General features: G+C 38.0%; 2 protein-coding genes across 5 annotated transcripts in view; one reads left to right on the plus strand and one right to left on the minus strand.

Moving 5' to 3' along the window:
- The window catches only part of LOC116289351 (uncharacterized), a 65,995-nt gene extending 61,724 nt beyond the window's left edge, over nt 1-4,271 (plus strand). For all 4 annotated transcript variants that reach the window (XM_089033175.1, XM_089033176.1, XM_089033174.1 and 1 more), the window contains 7 exons: nt 359-532; nt 989-1,198; nt 1,287-1,443; nt 1,516-1,661; nt 2,381-2,635; nt 3,101-3,230; nt 3,670-4,271. In XM_089033175.1, coding sequence (XP_088889301.1) covers nt 359-532; nt 989-1,198; nt 1,287-1,443; nt 1,516-1,661; nt 2,381-2,635; nt 3,101-3,230; nt 3,670-3,833 — 1,236 coding nt within the window. In that variant the 3' untranslated portion in view covers nt 3,834-4,271. The remainder of the gene's footprint in view (nt 1-358; nt 533-988; nt 1,199-1,286; nt 1,444-1,515; nt 1,662-2,380; nt 2,636-3,100; nt 3,231-3,669) is intronic.
- A 6,141-nt stretch (nt 4,272-10,412) lies between these two features.
- LOC116289341 (uncharacterized) lies at nt 10,413-12,770 on the minus strand. The gene is made up of 3 exons (XM_031696232.2): nt 12,363-12,770; nt 11,737-11,857; nt 10,413-11,211 (listed from the first exon to the last, which is right to left on the minus strand). Exons 1-3 carry the CDS (start codon nt 12,705-12,707, stop codon nt 10,721-10,723), a joined length of 957 nt encoding a protein of 318 aa, XP_031552092.1. The 5' UTR covers nt 12,708-12,770; the 3' UTR covers nt 10,413-10,720.
- Nucleotides 12,771-17,855: the final 5,085 nt, after the last annotated feature.

A 17,855-nucleotide genomic window follows, 5' to 3' on the forward strand; every position in this document is an offset into this window, starting at 1 on the left:
TACCAAGCTTAAAAGGTGGCACATTCATATGTAATTATTATCAGCACGGAAGAAAAATATGCAAAAAATAGTGCAGACAAATCATGGTATATTTTCATACTATTTAAGTTTTCACTTCTCTGAGCAGCTTTTACCAGGTTATCTGTTATTTTTGCATTTACTGTATTGTATTATGTGAATTTTGAGGTAATAAAGTTATATATACATATTATTGTGACATTTCGCTGATTGGGTGCAAATCGTGCATAGTGCATTTCGGGTTTAGAATGCAACATGCAAAAAAAAAAAAAAGCCTTTACCGGCACTGTTTTTTGAAATAGCTGTATATTGACACTAACGGTGTCTTTTCATTTTCCAGGTCGTAGATCCTGTTCCTCCAAGAACATGCGTGTTCTGGCGAGACGGTTTGCCAAGTATGTGGAATACAGACGGTTGTAGCCTGGTAACCAGTGAGTCTACTAAACACGTGACCACCTGCAAGTGCGATCATTTGACAATATTCGCATCCCTGATGGATCCTTATGGTGGACCGGTAAATAAAGTGTTTTGTGTAATATTCATTCGTCATAAAATCGCATTATCTGCTCCATGTGACGTCAAAGCAGCCCTATTTGGAGTACAAAGCAATAGAATTTCAATCACCTGAGAATTGGAAACCTTTGTTATGTCATCCAAATTAAGCTGCATTCCGACGGGCTGCAAGGGAACTTTTAAGACTCGCGATTCAGCTTGCGCTGATGAACATTCCACTTTAAGACAGGAAGTGACGTTTAGTGATCATGAACTCGAGGAAGTATACGTACCTTACACATGTTGTTTTGTTTGGTTAAACACCTTAAAAAGAAATGTATCTTTAATGAATGCGTGGGTAACCTGCTCTGTGTAAGGGAAGCTATTTCCTCTTTCAGGTTCTCCCCATAGCTTTTCTTCTTCATTTTGCTGTGTAAAACCATTAAAGTAAGTGTCTCGCTTCTGTTGTATATCGCAGCTTCCTCTAGAGCATCGCAAGGCACTTGAGTTGATCTCCACCATTGGGTGCGCCATTTCTTTATTTGCCATCCTACTGACGATCGCGGTGATGGCATTCTTCTGGAAGGCCCTTAAAGGACCACGGACTATCGTGTTGATGAACATTTGCGTCGCTATTGCTGTTGTGTGTATTCTTGTCATTGCTGAGGGAACAGCACGCGAAACTAAGGTAATAAACCCTCCCTCATCGATACCCTGAAACAACCTCTATAGTACTTCGCTCTTATCTTCTTTCATGTCTACTGCCTCTCTTCAAGGATGGCTGTACCGTGATGGCTGTTCTACTGCATTACTTTCTTCTTGCCGTGTTCTGTTGGATGTTATGTGAAGGAATACTTCTCTATTTCCTTATCGTCAAAGTCATCGGCGCCAAGGTGGAAGAAAAAGTAAAATGGTTTCTCATATTTGGCTGGGGTAAGTATTTCTGTGGACCATAGATCAAAAGGAGACGTTTTACCACGAAGATTCTATATTCATGTCTTTCAGGTTTTCCTGCAGTTATTGTTGGAATCTCTCTAGGCGCTACCCAAACACATGGCTATGGTTATTATGGTAACGAGACCGCTTGCTGGCTTGCAGTGGACAACGGGCTCATATGGGCTTTTGTTGCACCGGCCATTGTCATCCTTCTGGTATATTGCTTTTGTTTTTGTTTATCAAGGGAGTTGAATGTTTTATGTTGTAAATATTAAATTTTTTCATCAAAAAAGAATTCTAAGATTAACTTTTTAAAGAAAAAAATGTTTTTCTACCAGCTGAGCGGTGAACGCGACGCGCAAAGCATGAATGGACAAAATGACGGAAGAAGCACGGGTGGCGTAGCGGTGAGAGCGCTCGCCTCTCAACAATGCGACCCGGGTTCGAGTCCCGCTGAGCTCGGTGTCGTATATGAGTAGAGTTGTTTGTTGTTTCTCTCCTGTGCTTCGAGGGTTTTCCGGGTTCTCCAGTTTTCTTCCCTTCGCAAAAATCAACTTCTAAATTCCAATTGGAATTACAGTGGATGAAGAGCCACTGTGTGGAAATACCACTGCTAAATCCTATTAATAGCATTTCCACACATTTATTTATTTTTATTATTATTTTATTTTAAATGACCGTGAAATTGTCTTTATTCTTCCTTTCCATTCTGCTTCTCGTAGGCATGTGTATTATATTTTAGTCAAAAAAAAAAAAAAAAAAACAAAAAACAGAAGACGCAAAAGTTGGGTTATGAGGGGCGGCGGCAAAACAGCTAAACGCGCTGTGATTGGCTAAAACAAAATTCACCGATAACCTGGTAGCACCAACATGGCTACCGTTTAGCCTGTCTATACAAGAAATTTCCTAATTCAAAAAATTCATTTTATGCCAGATCAACTTCATTGTATTAGTCTTAGTGATTCGTCAAATGATGGGCACACGTCACGTGCAGAGCAAGCCACTTGATATTAAAGTACGCATGGGTGTCAAGGCAACCGCTATTCTACTTCCGTTACTGGGTATCACGTGGTTGTTTGGACTGTTGGCTTTCAGCTCAGCTACCTTGGCCTTTAAGTATCTCTTCGCGATCTTAAACTCACTGCAAGGTCTTATGATTTTCATTCTTCACTGTGTGCTCAACAAACAGGTGAGTTAAAAGATTTTTTTAGAATAGTCCCCTTCACAGTTCCCTGCGCCATCTTGAAAGGTAACCGTGCCTTTGCATCGAAGCGAGACCAACGGTGAGCTTACAATGATAGAGAAATGTGAATAATTGTCCAAGGTGTTTAAAAAAAGTTTCTATCATTGCAAGCTCACCGTTCGTCTCGCTTCGATGCAAAGGCACGGTTACCTTTCAAGATGGCGCAGGGAACTGTGGAGGGGACTATTAGTCAAAGAGCAAGTGTCATTCTCTTGGGGATATGGATCTTTGTTTTAGTACGTTGCATCCATATTCATGTATTTTCTCATGCACAACTGTCCAAAAAAGAAATGATACTCAAGGGAATGGCACGTGGTCTGAAATAGGAAAACAGTACGCCTAAGCCTAAAAGGCCTATCGTTTGACATTGGCTTGTTTCGTGTCTCATCCCGATATCAATTTTGTCTTAAGGTTCAAGATGCTGTTAAACGTAAATATCAGAAATACAGTAGCACGGACTCTACAAGTAGTGGTACTAGAGGCAAGAATCTGCGACCAAAGAAGAAGAAAGAAAAACCCGCTAAACGTTCTAGCGACTTTTGTAAGAACCGTATTATTTTTAAGCATTGTTCATTTTTTATGATAAATAATCTCTTTTTCATTCCAACCTCTGGCCCTAATCTGCCGTAATCTACGTATATACCCTACCTTTCCCTACCCTATCCTTCTCTATCAAACCCAATCCAGCCCAACCCTACTCTAACTTGCCCTACGTATATCCTATACCCTACCCTACCCTACCCTACCCTACCCTACCCTACCCTACCCTACCCTACCCTACCCTACCCTGCCCTACCCTACCCTACCCTACCCTACCCTACCCTACCCTACCCTACCCTACCCTACCTTACCCTACCCTACCCTACCCTATCCTCGGCATCGTGTCATCGGCTACATGTCATAACAACATGGCGTTAACTAAAGTGTAGAGGATGGTCAGGGGGAAGTACTTATGAATGTAATTCTTTGTCTCTTTACAGCTGGAGCAAAAATCTCCCAAAATGATTACGAGATGAATCCTCAAAAGAGACATTCGGTAATTGAGCTGATAGCAGAGAATGAACCTGGACCGTCTAAAATAGCTGCAACTGATAAAATTACTCTGGATGAAGTTAATGAAACTCGTAAGGAAAGCTTATCATAACGTTGACGGCGCAAGTAAATCTTGTTTAGTACATCCCTTTAATTAAGCGCCTGTATAAAATAGTCACTGTTATCATGTCAGGTTCAAGTGGGTGAGCCATGACATACAAAAAACTATTTTTTTCAAAACCTAAAACTCCCATAGCTTCCACTAGATAAATTATGAACGCTCTCTTAGAGCTTTTATCAACGAAAACAAAGTAGACAAAAATGAAAACTAGATTATTTAACCATAATCTTATAATTGAAAACTTGCACTAAGAGAAAAGTTTCGTTACTTTACAGAAGTCCATAAACCAAAAGAGGACATTTCGAGTGTTAACGAGGACTCGAGTGACGAGTCTTCATACTGTAAAATAAATGACGCATACGAAAACCAAAGTGATGTGGAGCATAAGTATGAAGAACGTCCTATTAAATCAAATATTGGGAGCCCCAACTGCGTTGGTGATGTTGAAAATAGTTTTAAAGTAAGTTCAGGGTTGTTTAATAAAGGCCTAGAAGAAGATGAAGACAAAACTGCAGAAAAACCAAGCGATGATCAAGATGAGAACGAGAAAGACTCCGCATCCGATTCTGACGAAGATCAATGTAGTTTGGTAGTAAATACTAATGAAGATCAGCCTACATTCAATGACGAACAGGGTTCTCCACCATCACCTTTATCCACCTATAATGAAGCAAAAGAGAACGAGAAGGATTCCGCATCCGATTCTGACGAAGATCAATGTAGTTTGGTAGTAAATGCTTCAGTTTCCCCATCGCTATCCTTTTCGTCCGACTTTGATGTAAAGTTTAAACCAATTGGAATCGAAAATCCTAATGAATATCAGCCTACATTTAATGAAAAACAGGGTTCTTCACCTTTATGCACCTATAATGAAGCAGAAGATAATCCACTGCCTTTTGACAATCCATTTCTCATCGAGGAAGAAGAAAACGACTTAAACAAGCCTTGCAGCAAGCTAAATGATGATAATAATGATACAATAGGAACACCTCCTTCAACTCCATCGAGTTTCGATTTTGGTCTGCCGTTGAATGTCTGGTCTACGGATTCTCAAAAGTCTTCTCCATCATTACCAAAGAAAGATCCCGAAGAAGATAAAGATTCTGATGATACAGCAAATGGATCTTCTTCGTCGAACAAAGACAAGGAGTCGGGCATCAACTTAGATAATTCGGAGTCCGAATCAGCCCAACCTGATCCAAACACAGACGCACATGTTGAAGACAGTGAATTGAACGAAAATGATGATGTATGCGAATCGGGTTCTGATGTTTCATCAGAGAATTCGGAAAAGTTTATGGAATATGACTTACTGGACATAGATGTGGAGGAACTGGAGAAGGAAGGAGAGAATAACGTAGCATTTAAAAGATTTAAAAAAAGGGATTCGTTTACCATTTAAAAATAGACCCGCTGTCATTTAAAAACTAATATGATATCTATAAGCTGAAGAATTCAAAGTACCTATCATCTTTCTGACAATATTCACAGGTATTGATTCTGCATGGGGTAAGCTGTTGAATAACCCGGAATAAATATTTGTAAATTTTAATACGGCCTCTATAAAGGTTTTTCTATGCCATATGTTAATGCTGTGACGTATGAGCAGGCATTTATGGTTATTTGTTGTTCCTTGTAATTCCAAACACTGGCTTCTATGTGAAAACGAACTTGCAATAATTTCTATAAGATCAATGGGGAAAACAATGACGTATTTCAAATTTAATTTATCTCAGTGCCAGTAGGGTTTTTGTATATTAAATGATTACTCCTCATACGTCAAACCATTTATCGGTCTGTCCTCTTATTGATGAGTTGTTGTAAAATTCGCTTTCTAAACAACATCGAATTGGAATGTTTTGTCTATTCCTGGAGTTCAGTTTTGTACATAACTAACTAGTAACTTGGTTTAAGAGGGTTGGGTCAAATGATCTACCTTCATTTTCCTGTTATGCGTGGTTGGATGCTAAGCCAGTTTAAAAAGTAAGTCGCATTCGCTTGAAGAGAACCCACGCCTCTCTCGTTTTAGCAACCTCCCGCATGCATACACAGCTAAATAAATGTGATCAAGCGCCGATTTGAAAATGTTATTATTGTAACAAAAATGATATCGAAAGGAGTTCGAATATAGATACAGTTCATGTAAGTTGAATATAGATACAGTTCATACAAATAATCTTATTTTCAAGAAAATGACATATATAGGATAGGGAAAAAAATACTCCATAAGGGTCTATCATATTATTTTTTTTTTAGCATCTAATTTTATCCTTTTTAATTAACGAAGTCAAATACAAACAGCTGTTTAGAGGAAGTTAAAATGATAAATAATTAAGTACAAAATTCACAGTGCGCAATTATTTTAATTAGACAAATTTTATGGTTCTCTCTTCTTTATTTTGTGCTTTTTGACTAACCAATTAGGAGATCTCTTTCCTATTTCTTCGGGGTTTTCAGCATCCGTTAAACTAAAGTAGAATACTAACTCGTTCGAGAAAAAAAATCGATTCTTTAAGGGATTAATAATAAAAAATGGTAATTAAGACTTCAAGGGGTCCAATTAGGTCTAAAATCATACGAGTGATTAACAAAATTGGCCGACCGCGATAGCGAGACTTCGAGTTTTATGAAGGGAATAAAACCGAGAAAAAAAAGTGTTTTCCCCCGCTCTAAAATGAATAACAAACGCTGTGATTATTTGAATTTTATTTCTGTGGTGCCACAATCATTAAAATATACCGTTGTTGACAAAGTATTTTATCAGGATTTAGTTAATTAACAAGCTCAAATATTTTTTTTTAAAGATTAAATTATTCATAGCGGCACATGCAAGGTCGAGGACACTACCATTTTGCTTAGATCAATACATTTTGCTCATGTGTTATAGCAAAGGTCCGTGGAATCTCCAAGTATTGTTGAAGTTGTGCATTCTTTACTTTACCGTTGGTATTTTGTGAATATCTAGACACTGAAATGAGGCTAGCCCTAAGGAAATCATATACACCATTCAAACCAAGGCATGTTTTAAAGTAGTTTAACTAAATAGGTTTGAAAAACTATCTACGAAATAACACGGCACAATATTTGGTAAAACAATGCATGTAAACTATCCTTTGTCTTGCTCTGACAATATTTTAGAAAGTTTCATTATAATTTAGGTTTCTAGTTTCTCAATTTTTTTCCTAATGAAAAAAAGAAGTTTAACTAAACACGTTTAGGTGTGAATAGGGATATAAGTATCCCTTATGCAAACAGCAAACGCCCACCAACCTGTCATCGGAGTGGCTCTTGAGTTGCAAAGTAGATATTTTTGGAAGCTTACTTAGCTTTAACAACAACTTTTCTTTTTACTTTTTTTAATTGGTGCAAATATGGAAATGGTCAACGTTAATGTATCCCCATTCTTTAGTCCCCACGTCAATGATTCGCAGCTGAGCCACCTGGCCAAGGTATCTTGTGACGTCAAACGTTTTCGGCTTCATGCTATTCGTATCATCCAACGAGGAAGCTTTGGCAACAAGTGCTACACCAATCTGAAGCTCGACCCATTCATAGCTACTGTTGGACCCACCTCCAATCAGAAACGTTAGCGACGGAGCCTGGATTACAAACTTGTGTGACGTCATCGTGCCTGTAGGTCTATTACCTTGTTTTGCTCCAGCTGGATGAGAGGGACTGGGGCGATTTTCGTATGTTCCTATGTACCAGTCTCCTTTTAGATTTGCAGTCTGTGAACTATTTCTAACCAGGCTATTGTCACCGTAGGTTGGTTGGTTATTGAAGGCGGTTCCTGCTGCGAGTCCAACCCGTTAATCCGTCTTCGAAGTCAAAGAGTATGCATCCTGTATAGTGATCATTGAGAGCAAAAGCAATAATCTTCGTTGAAGTTTTATTCCCTTTCCTTTCCTATCCTTTCCTTTCCTTTCCTTTCCTTTCCTTTCCTTTCCTTTCTTATTTTGATAAAATTGTTTATTTAGCAAAAGCTATTCCATCCTCGCTCCCGAAGCAGACCCTCAACGCTCAAATGATGTGTCCCAGCATTTTGTAGCTTCGTTGAAATATTATGGCTAATTCAAAACATCTTTCCTATGACGCGTCTTGACAACGGTTTTTCATGCCCAATTTTATAGTCAGTCAAATTAATAATCTCAATTAGATAATTGCTTCGTCTTACCTGCCCTCTTGCAGTTTATTCCTGTAAAGCCTTTGGTGCAGTTACATATGTATTTATGACCTCTATCATCGGCTATGCAGTCCGCTCCATTCTGGCAAGGATTTGGTGAACAGGCAGTCTACACGAAGCAAATTAGGATAATGTGTTAAAAGGAAAGATCTATGGATACTTTAATTACCATGTCAAATCTGATTTTGTCCAACTAATAGAGTCAAAAAACAAAAGCTTATGTTCGCGAATACACCTGCATGTAAGTGTGTTTCTCATAAACTTTTCATTCGAGGTTTTTATTTCAAATAAAAGCAAAGTGTTTGAATCTTAACTAAGTGTAATTAAGTTAATTGCTAAAAGCAACTAAAAAGCGAAAAGGTGGGTTCGCAATAGCGATGTTCAGTAGGTCTTGAGTATACATTGGTTGTACTTTGGGTGTGAAACGGTGTCATGGTCTGCTCAAGCAATATACCTAATAGTTATGGTAACGCCGCTGCCTCTTCAAAGGAACCGATGTACGTTTCTAAGTATCCCTTATGCAAACAGCAAACACCCACCAACCTGTCATTGGGTGGCTTTTGAGTTGCAAAGTAGATATTTTGATTGACGCACACAACATAAGTAAATACTTAGGAAGCTGGTGTGAACTCGTGTTTCTCTTAAGTAAAGACGGTTCCTCTAAATAATACTTTGGTACCATAATACTTAAGGCCTACCTTGGAGCCAGTGTGAACCCACCTACTAAAAAGCAATAGTTATATGAATCCTTGTCCTAATCTTTCAAGACCGTGGCAAGTCAAATTAAGACAAAACAAAAAAACAAAAAAAACTTAGAAGTACTTTTTATAAATAAAGCAAAACTTTTCGTAAAAAAGCTTTTATGATGAAAGCTTTAAATTATCTTCAAATTCCAAAAAAAAAATTTTTTTGGCTTAACTAAATGTAAATAATTTATAAATTGCACTTCCAAAATGTTGTACTTAATGACAACGCAAGCAATTCTTTAATTTTCAATGGAATGATTTCTGCCCAAATTACACCTTAGCCACTCTTCTAGGTCTACTCCCTAATTAAATATTTAAGTCTAAATTAAGTCCGTTTAGGTTAATTAGCTTGTGTTTTGAGGCTTTAAGTGAATGTAGTGCACCAACTGAGTTGCAAAAGGATATAGAAAAATAGGGGAAGTCTTCTAGCAAGAGGCTAATGTTTGTTAATAGGACATACACTCCACACTCTCTACCAGTATATTTAAAATGCTATGCACGCAATATCACCTTATGTGTTAAATTTTACGCATGAAAAATAGTTTTGCCACGATTTCATGCGTGCAGTATCTAGTTTTAGGAGACCTAAGAGCGACTATTCGGCGAGGTTTCTCTCAAGATCATTAATTTTGCAAATATCAATCCAAATTCGATCATGGAATGAGGGCCACTAGCTCCTAAAAGCTACCCTCGTAAAACAAGTACGATGTTATACAGCTCGAGCGCATTTATACTGATAGAAAATCGGAAAATGCAGTTAAAAAGGGATGGTGTAAGTTGAAATGCTCCGACTCTTGTTGTTGTGTTCAGTCGTTGGTACGATCCTGGGACTTGCGCGCGTTTGCCAGTTTTTTTCCCGCCTTTTTTTTTTCGCACATAAAACCAATTCAATCTACTTGCGTTGAAAGCTTTGACACAAGCCTGTAGACGGGGAGATTAAATAACCACTCCCTGCTCTGACCAAAGGGAAATTTAAATTGGGTTTTCTCATAGAAAAAAGGAATTCAACGGACGCTGAGCTCGAGCAACTTAGTATTTTTGCCCCTAGAAATGTTAAATTCTTTAGTTAACCCTAGCTTTTTTCGCATAAACCGGTCCCAAAAATGTCACTCAAAAAATGTAGTTCAACTTACCACTAGCATCAGGGACTTAGAGTTGGCTTTTCGCATTAAGTGGCTGTGGAAGGCCGTTCCTGCCCAGTTAAGGAGCTCACACTGCAGTTGATTTGGTTGATCAGAGTACAGGTTAATCGACAGACATTCTTTTTCTTTCGCACACGCTACTAAGCACTCATCTTCGGTTTTTGCTTTAAATCTTCTTAAAAAAGATCCACGTTTTTGTAAAATCTGGCCTTTCGCGATTTTCATGAAGTTACCAAAGCGAAATTCAATGACGGATTTTTTTCCGCTGGGTCTTTCGGCAGCATTCACTTGTGTTTGGTAAACCAAAATTATAAGTATTGGCAGTAGAAAGGATATTCCCGCCATAGCTTTTGTTACTGCTGTTCTTGCAGTACTAGGTTGGACTGATACATTATTTTCCTTGTTAGAATTTTTATACAATTTAATTTGTTGCGTATGCGCCAGATGGAAACGCCGACCGGTGTTGCTTCTCATGAAAATTTATTAGCCGTTCAGGAGCTGTAGACTAGTTATTTTATTACTACTCGATGGTTAACAAAAAAAAACCATCGATGATTAATAATTATTACTCAAAGGAGAATCGATTATCGGTGGAATATTCACCAAAAAATGTTCACTAGAATCTGTGAGATAAATGGTTTAATATGATTTTATACTTGAATATCAGAGAGAGGAAAAGTTTTTCCTTTTTCGTCAAAACAATAGATTGCTTTGACGTCATATTGACGTCATATGACGTCATAGTGACAATTTGGTATGTAAGGACCCCCCCCCCATTACAAATCCTGGATACGCGCCCTGCTTCATTCATTCGGAGCAGATGCTATCCTCAAAGTGATCAACATTTATGTGTTCCCAACCACTACTCCCGTCATCCACTAGGCGCAGCTGAGCCACCTGGCCACGGTAACTTGTGACGTCAAAAGCATGTAACTTCATGGTTTCTACGTTGGTCTGTGAAGCAGCTTTGGCAACCACTGCTCCACCAATCAGCAGCTCAACCCTCTCCTTGTTAACGTCGGACCCTCCTCCAATGAGAAACTTTAGCGACCTACCACGGATCGTGAACTTAGGTGACGTCATCGTGCCTGTAGGGAAATCATCTTGTATTCCACCAGCTGGATGAGAGGGACTGGTGCGATTTTCGAATGTTCCTATGTACCAATCTCCTCTTTGTTTGGCGGGTTCTGCAGGTTTTCGAACCAGGCTATTGTCACCGTAGGTTGGTTGGTTATTGAAGGCGGTTCCTGTGCGAGTCCAGCCCGGTAATCCGTTTTCAAAGTCAAAGAGCACGCACCCTGTATGGATCAGTGAAATAAAACTTTTAATCCTTGTCTTAATTATTAGTAATCTTGACGTAAGACTCCCTACGTTTAGGTTTCACTGCGCATGCTCGACGAAATGTATTTCGTCGAGCATGCGCAATAAGAATGACAAGGCTTTGGGGTCGCGAGTGAATTTTTAATCATTAGAGAGTTTAAGACTCTCGTTTACGGCAAACGTGAAACGTCAGTTGACCATTAAAAAATTCTTTAAAATTAGTGAAAAGGAATCGCAAAAATCTCCAAGTAGTAGATAAACAAAAGAATACTTGTCTTCATCGAGAAGGTTTGCAAAAGGTTAAGTGAAATGTAGGGAAACGATGAAAACGTAGTCACATTTGCCGTTTGAGGGAAGGAAAAACGGGAATCTCAATCTGCCTATTATTAAGTTACTACTGCACAGGAAGCTCAGACAAGAGACTCTTGTATATTTTAAATATTGATTGAAAGTATTTTTCTGTTGTTAGCTTGCCATTTTTTTGCATTTTGTGCTTGTCTTACCTTCTGCCTTCTCGCAATTGTCTCCCGTAAAGGGTATGATGCAGCTGCAATTGTATTGATGCCCTCCAGAGTATGCTATGCAGTCTCCACCATTCTGACAAGGATTTGGTGAACAGGCAGTCTATACACAAAAAAATACAATGAAAAAGCTTGAAGGAATGAAAGCATGCTTTAGACCAGGACTAGCTTGGGCAAGTTGGACAAAATTATTGATATTTCAAAATAGGCTAATTGGAATTAGAGTATTGCATAAGAAAAACCTCAAAAATGGGTCCAGACGCAAACTACATTATTCATTCAGTCGAAAAACGCGATAAATTTTGAATAATCAAAATTGAATAAAAAATGATGAGCGAGCGAGAGAGAGAGACAGCCTAAGCGCTATTTTTGGTTACGACTCCTCTTAGTTACCGTTGCCATGCGCCACGAGCTCAACGAATCTGATCGCGAAAGTAATACTAGATACGTACTGGGTAGTTGTTTGTGGGACAAGATTTTAATTCTACTGTCAAAACTAGTACTGCAGCAAACAATGAGCAAACAAAGAAACGATAAAAATTCAAAAAAGAAGAAGAAAAAGAAGAAGAAGAAGAAGAAGAAAAAGAAGAAGAAGAGGAACGACTTACCGCTAACATCATGGACTGAGAGTTGGCTTTTGGCTTTAAGAGGCTGTGGAAGGCCGTTCCTGCCCAGTTAAGGAGCTCACACTGCACTTGATTGGGTTGATCAGAGTACAAGTTAATCGACAGACATTCTTTTCCGTTCACACACTCCACCAAACACTGATTTTTGTCCTTCACAGTCATTTTGTTGATCACACTTCCATTTATCTCAAGTATCTGTCCGTCTGAGATGTTTAGGAAGTTGCCAAACCGGACTTCGCCTTTTTTATCAAATTTTGACTGAAGAGATTGTCCTGGTTTGAAGATAAACGATAACAATGGGACAAAAAGAAGCAGCTTTGCTGCCATATTTTTCTTAAGCCGGACGTGTTCGATCCATTTACAGATGGAACGTAATAAGGTTTCGGTTCCTTTTTTCATTAAATATTCATCAAGATTTATCGAAACAAATTTGCATGTCTTGATATTTACACATGAGACCGTTTTCGTTTATCAACAGTTTTTTCTTTCGTGGGATATTTACCCATTCCTGATTCGATCCGCGTTTGAATTGGGTTTTACTTGTCGTGCTTTCGAACGATCAGGTTTCTTACTTTTTTTACATTGTTTCCCATTATATAATTTAGATATAACTTGAAATTACAATCACAAAAATCTATTCAAGTATACATGAGCTACATTACAATATATTTTAATATTAAACACGTGAATTATTTTTTCCACTGAACAATTTTTTCGAAGATATATAATTCACATTTTTCAATATTTTTTTTGCAATTTTTTATTACGCCTTTTGAGTTTAAAGCTTGGAGTTCTTTCGTTCATGATAATCGTTTGCTTTTCGGCGCAAATAGCCGAGGCAGACCAAAAACTTTTAGATGCAGGTTAGGGATTATCGAATTAACGGTCTATACTCTGGACTCTATAGTTTATTATGCACAAAATTTAGAAAGTTTGCATTACAATTTACGGAAAATTACTCATAAAACTACCGGAGAGAAGAAAATACAGATAAATATTATATCTGAAATAATAAGTGCAGGTGCAGGGGTGATTAAATTAAAGCAGTATAGACTTTCGAGTTATCCCCTCTCTAACATACCGAATCTATATAGGGCGATCTTTATTTTTACCTCATTGGCAAAAAAAAAAAAAAAAAAAAAAAAAAAAAAAAATTCAAGCTACAAGCAAACCGACTCCAGAAATCGAAAAAGAAAGTCTAATTTAGTAACTAAAAAAAAAAATTCATGCTAATAAGAAAAAAAGCAAAAAACGGCCTATAGCTAGTTACAGACAGAGTGATGGGAATGTTTAAAAGTAGATTATTCTTCGACTATTTCAGTCTAAATCTATTTCCTCCTCCAATATTGAAAATGTCAGTTTTTGTGTTTATAGTTTTTTGTGTTTGATGCACACTGGTCTTCCAGACAGTTCACATTATAGAGTTTATAATATAGTCGTTATATTATATTTATGTTCTAATTTTGTTTTGTCCTTGACAGGGAACATGAGGGAAATGGAAGCATAGCTTCCTTGATGTAAGATAACAGTTAAATTTGATTGCTTGGGGCGTTATTATTTACGGAGTTTTCTCAGACGAAGATCTGAAATGGACGATCTGACGCTGAACGTAATTAGAGAGTTTTAGATTGACTTTTTTTCCTCCCCGCAAACGGCAAACGTGACCACGTTTTCATAGTTTTCCTGTATTTTACTTTACCTTTTACAAACCTTCTCACCAAGCGCAAATACTCTTTTGTTTTTCTACTACTTGGACTTTTTTGCGATTCTTTTTCACTCATTTAAAAGAATTTTTTACTGGTCAACTGACGTTTCACGTTTGCGCGTGAACGTAAATCTAAAACTCTCTATTATTGTGCTCTTTTCTTCTGACTAAAAAGATCACATCACTCGAAGGTCATGCTTACTATCTAAAAGGAAGCTACGTTGTTCGACTGTGAATGTATTGGCATTTTGCAGCGTGTTACTCGGTCTCAGATTTCAGATTTCAGATCTCCGACCGAAAATAATTAAATTTTCTATGAAATAGGGACATTTTCTTTTTTTTCGCGGTAATTAAATAAGTATTGCTTTTAATACTTCTTGCCTGCCTGCCTGCCTGCCTTCCTTCCTCCTTCCTTCCTTCCCTCATTCGGAGCAGATACTATCTTCAAAGTGATCTACATTGATGTGTTGCCAACTACCACTCCCCTCATCAACAATGCGCAACTTAGCCACCTGGCCATGATAGCTTGTGACGTTAAACGCGTGCGGTTTCATAGTTTCATTGAAGCTCTGTGGGCTCGCTTTGTCAACCACTGCTCCACCAACCAGCAGCTCAACCCGTTGCTTGTCCCTTTTTCCTCCGCCAATCAGAAACGTTAACGACTCACCTCGGATCGTAAACTTGGGTGATGTCATTGTGCCTGTAGGTTCATCACCTTGCTTCCCGCCAACTGGATGAGAGGGACTGGGACGATCTTCGAAAGATCCTATGTACCAGTCTCCTATTTGGTCTGCTCTTCGAAATTTAGCATTCTTACCGTAGGTTGGTTGATTATTGAAGGCGGTTCCTGTGCGAGTCCAGCCCGGTAATCCGTCTTCAAAGTCAAAGAGAACGCATCGCTCTAGATCGATGTAAAGTGAATTTTTTTAATTTTAAATGTGAATGATCCTTTTATCTATCCGTACGTCAGTCCGTCCGTCAATCCTTTTATCCATCCGTCCATCCATCCGTACGTCCGCACGTTAATCCTGTTATTCTACCATCCCGCTTTCATCCTTCCAAAACGTTTATTACTATTTAGCTAGAGTAATTACTCTAAATTACATGGAATCCGCGCTTGAATGTTTGCCAAATTACAACCCTTGGAAATACAATAAAATTTATAACTTCATGCTAACTTGTCTTACCTTCTGCCTTCTCGTAATTGTCTCCCGTAAAGGGTATGATGCAGCTGCAATTGTATTGATGCCCTCCAGAGTATGCTATGCAGTCTCCACCATTCTGACAAGGATTTGGTGAACAGACAGTCTATGAAGAAGAAATGAAGAAACTATATTCAAGATATATAGTTATGAATCAAAATTCAGTTTGTTCATCGGCGAAACGACGACACAAATACATATCGAAAATGATTTACTATTTCAAGGTTATTCGTCAGCTAACTCGTAATTTTAAGGCATTGTTAAACTCCCTCATATTAGAATAACAAAAAATTCCCTATGTTTTATAAATGTTATGCGAGCATACTAAATCAAGCGGTATTCTACTTTATTTTACTTTATTTTTTTTACCTTGCTAATTAAAGATGACTATATTGTTGGCTTGAAAAATGAAATTTTATATAGTCACATACACGGCTCGCATTAGCATAGGTAATCGTATGGGACTGAATAAAATTAAGGATTCATTTCATGAGTGTTTTCAAAGTTTTGAAGGCCCGAGTCGCGAAGGCACCCTCCAGTAATTAGGCACTTAAGGAAAAAAGCTTCGGGTAATTTCGCCCTGTATGAAGTAGTGTGTTTCTTCGAAAAGAAATGTGTCTCCTCGGCTCTGACAGGCATTGTTTTGGTATGACTAAACTTTATTCTGGCTCACAAACACTACTATTGTGTAGAAATACCACACACAAAAAAACAGGCTAGCGAAAGGCCAGGTGAAACCTAAAATGATCCAAGACAAAAATTACAATGTATGACAGGAAAAATTAAAGGAAAACAGCACAAAAAACTTACTGAAATTGCCCTATTTCACTATGACGTCACTGCTTGTTTATGTGGGGGATAGAATCCCCAAACCCAATAGAAAGTTCAACAAAATTTGCTCCTAGCGAAACACTTTAATGTAATATGGCCTGGTTTTCAGATATAATATGTGTTAATATGTACTAAAAAAATATTCTGAGCGTTTGCTGGCTATTCTACTTCTCTTCGTGGATTGATACGGGTTTTAGAACAATTTTCGGTGAATTTGCGTTGATTTGATCCCCTCCGACGACCATGATCCTTTGCGTTTAAACAATAGATTGTTTTGATGTGAAGTCATAGTGAAATAGGGCAATTGCCAACACAGGATTCAAGCACGGCACACTACTTCGAGCACATGTTAAAACATATACCGCGCAAAGGATTACACGAAGTCAATGCAGAAAACGTGGAATAGAAACGCGGGAACTCTGGAGTTACTAACTAATACCCTTGTTGAGGATTAGCCTCAACACTGTATATGACAAGGAAAAAATAACTTTGTAACTCTCAATTCGTATTACTGAATACTGTTTGAATTAAAACGAAAGCCTCAAGTTTGAGGGGGTGGAAATAATAAGAAAGAAAAAGAAAGTAAATTTTCAAGAAAAAAACGAAAAAAAAAAGTGTTTTTTTGAAACAGTTATATTTACCTCAAACATCATGGACTGAGAGTTGGCTTTTGGTTTTAAGAGGCTGTGGAAGGCCGTTCCTGCCCAGTTAAGGAGCTCACACTGCACTTGATTGGGTTGATCAGAGTACAGGTTAATCGACAGACATCGCTCCTCGCCCATACACCCCACCAAACACTGATTTTTGTCCTTCACCGTCATTTTGCTGATCAAACTTCCGTTTATCTCAAGAATCTGTCCGTCTGAGATCTTAAGGAAATTGCCAAACCGGACTTCGCCTTTTTTATCGAATCCTGCCCGAAAAGCTTGTCCTGATTTGCAAACAAAAGATAAAAATACAGCCCAAAGAAATTTTCTCATGATTCTTCCTGCTAGAATAGTTGATGCGACTGTTTTCAGACTACGAATTCTTATCGTTAAATATCTTTCCCATATGTTCATCAAATTTAACAGTCTATCATCAAAAATGTTCTATTTAAACTAGTGATTAATTACGATCTATTAGCTTTCATTTGGAAACACTTGTTTCACTTTTTTTAATTTAAAATTTAAACGACAGCCCAAAGAAAGCTGTCGACGTCTTATCAAGAGAAAATGAACTAAGAGAATGAATTCCCGTGCCCCATCATCCCGCCTACCCTCAAGAAATCAACCAATCAGGTTCTTCGCTCAAAATGTGTCCAAGCTAAAAATAGCATGAAACTGTGCACATATGATGGTTACAAGGCTATATGGGTAGGATTCCTCTTCTTAGTTCATATTAATCTCTTGGTCTTATTCTATATGGTTGACGTATGACGTGCTCTTGGTAAGGGACAGCTTGGGGCCGGGGATTCTCAGTTAACGTTTGGTTGTAGCCCACTCTCGTACCCAAAGCCTTCTCAGCTTTTTAAGGAAAAGTGGAAAGCTCATGTAGCACACAAATCGACCGTTAATTTGATTGGTCTATTTTATTTATTTATTTATTTATTTATTATTATTATTTTTTTATTACCAACTGTTTCCGGTTTACAGTCAACGGTTGAAATTTGAATACTTTACTGTACACATCTAGGGTCTAAATTGCTTATTTTTCGGAAGTTCTGTTCAAATAAACTGTTCCATAAAGGAAAAAAAG

The sequence above is a fragment of the Actinia tenebrosa genome, unplaced genomic scaffold, assembly GCF_029948245.1.
Source record: "Actinia tenebrosa isolate PJP-AT-01 unplaced genomic scaffold, QUT_ActTen_1.0 PGA_scaffold1__47_contigs__length_23844297, whole genome shotgun sequence".
In the NCBI taxonomy this organism is placed as follows: domain Eukaryota; kingdom Metazoa; phylum Cnidaria; class Anthozoa; order Actiniaria; family Actiniidae; genus Actinia; species Actinia tenebrosa.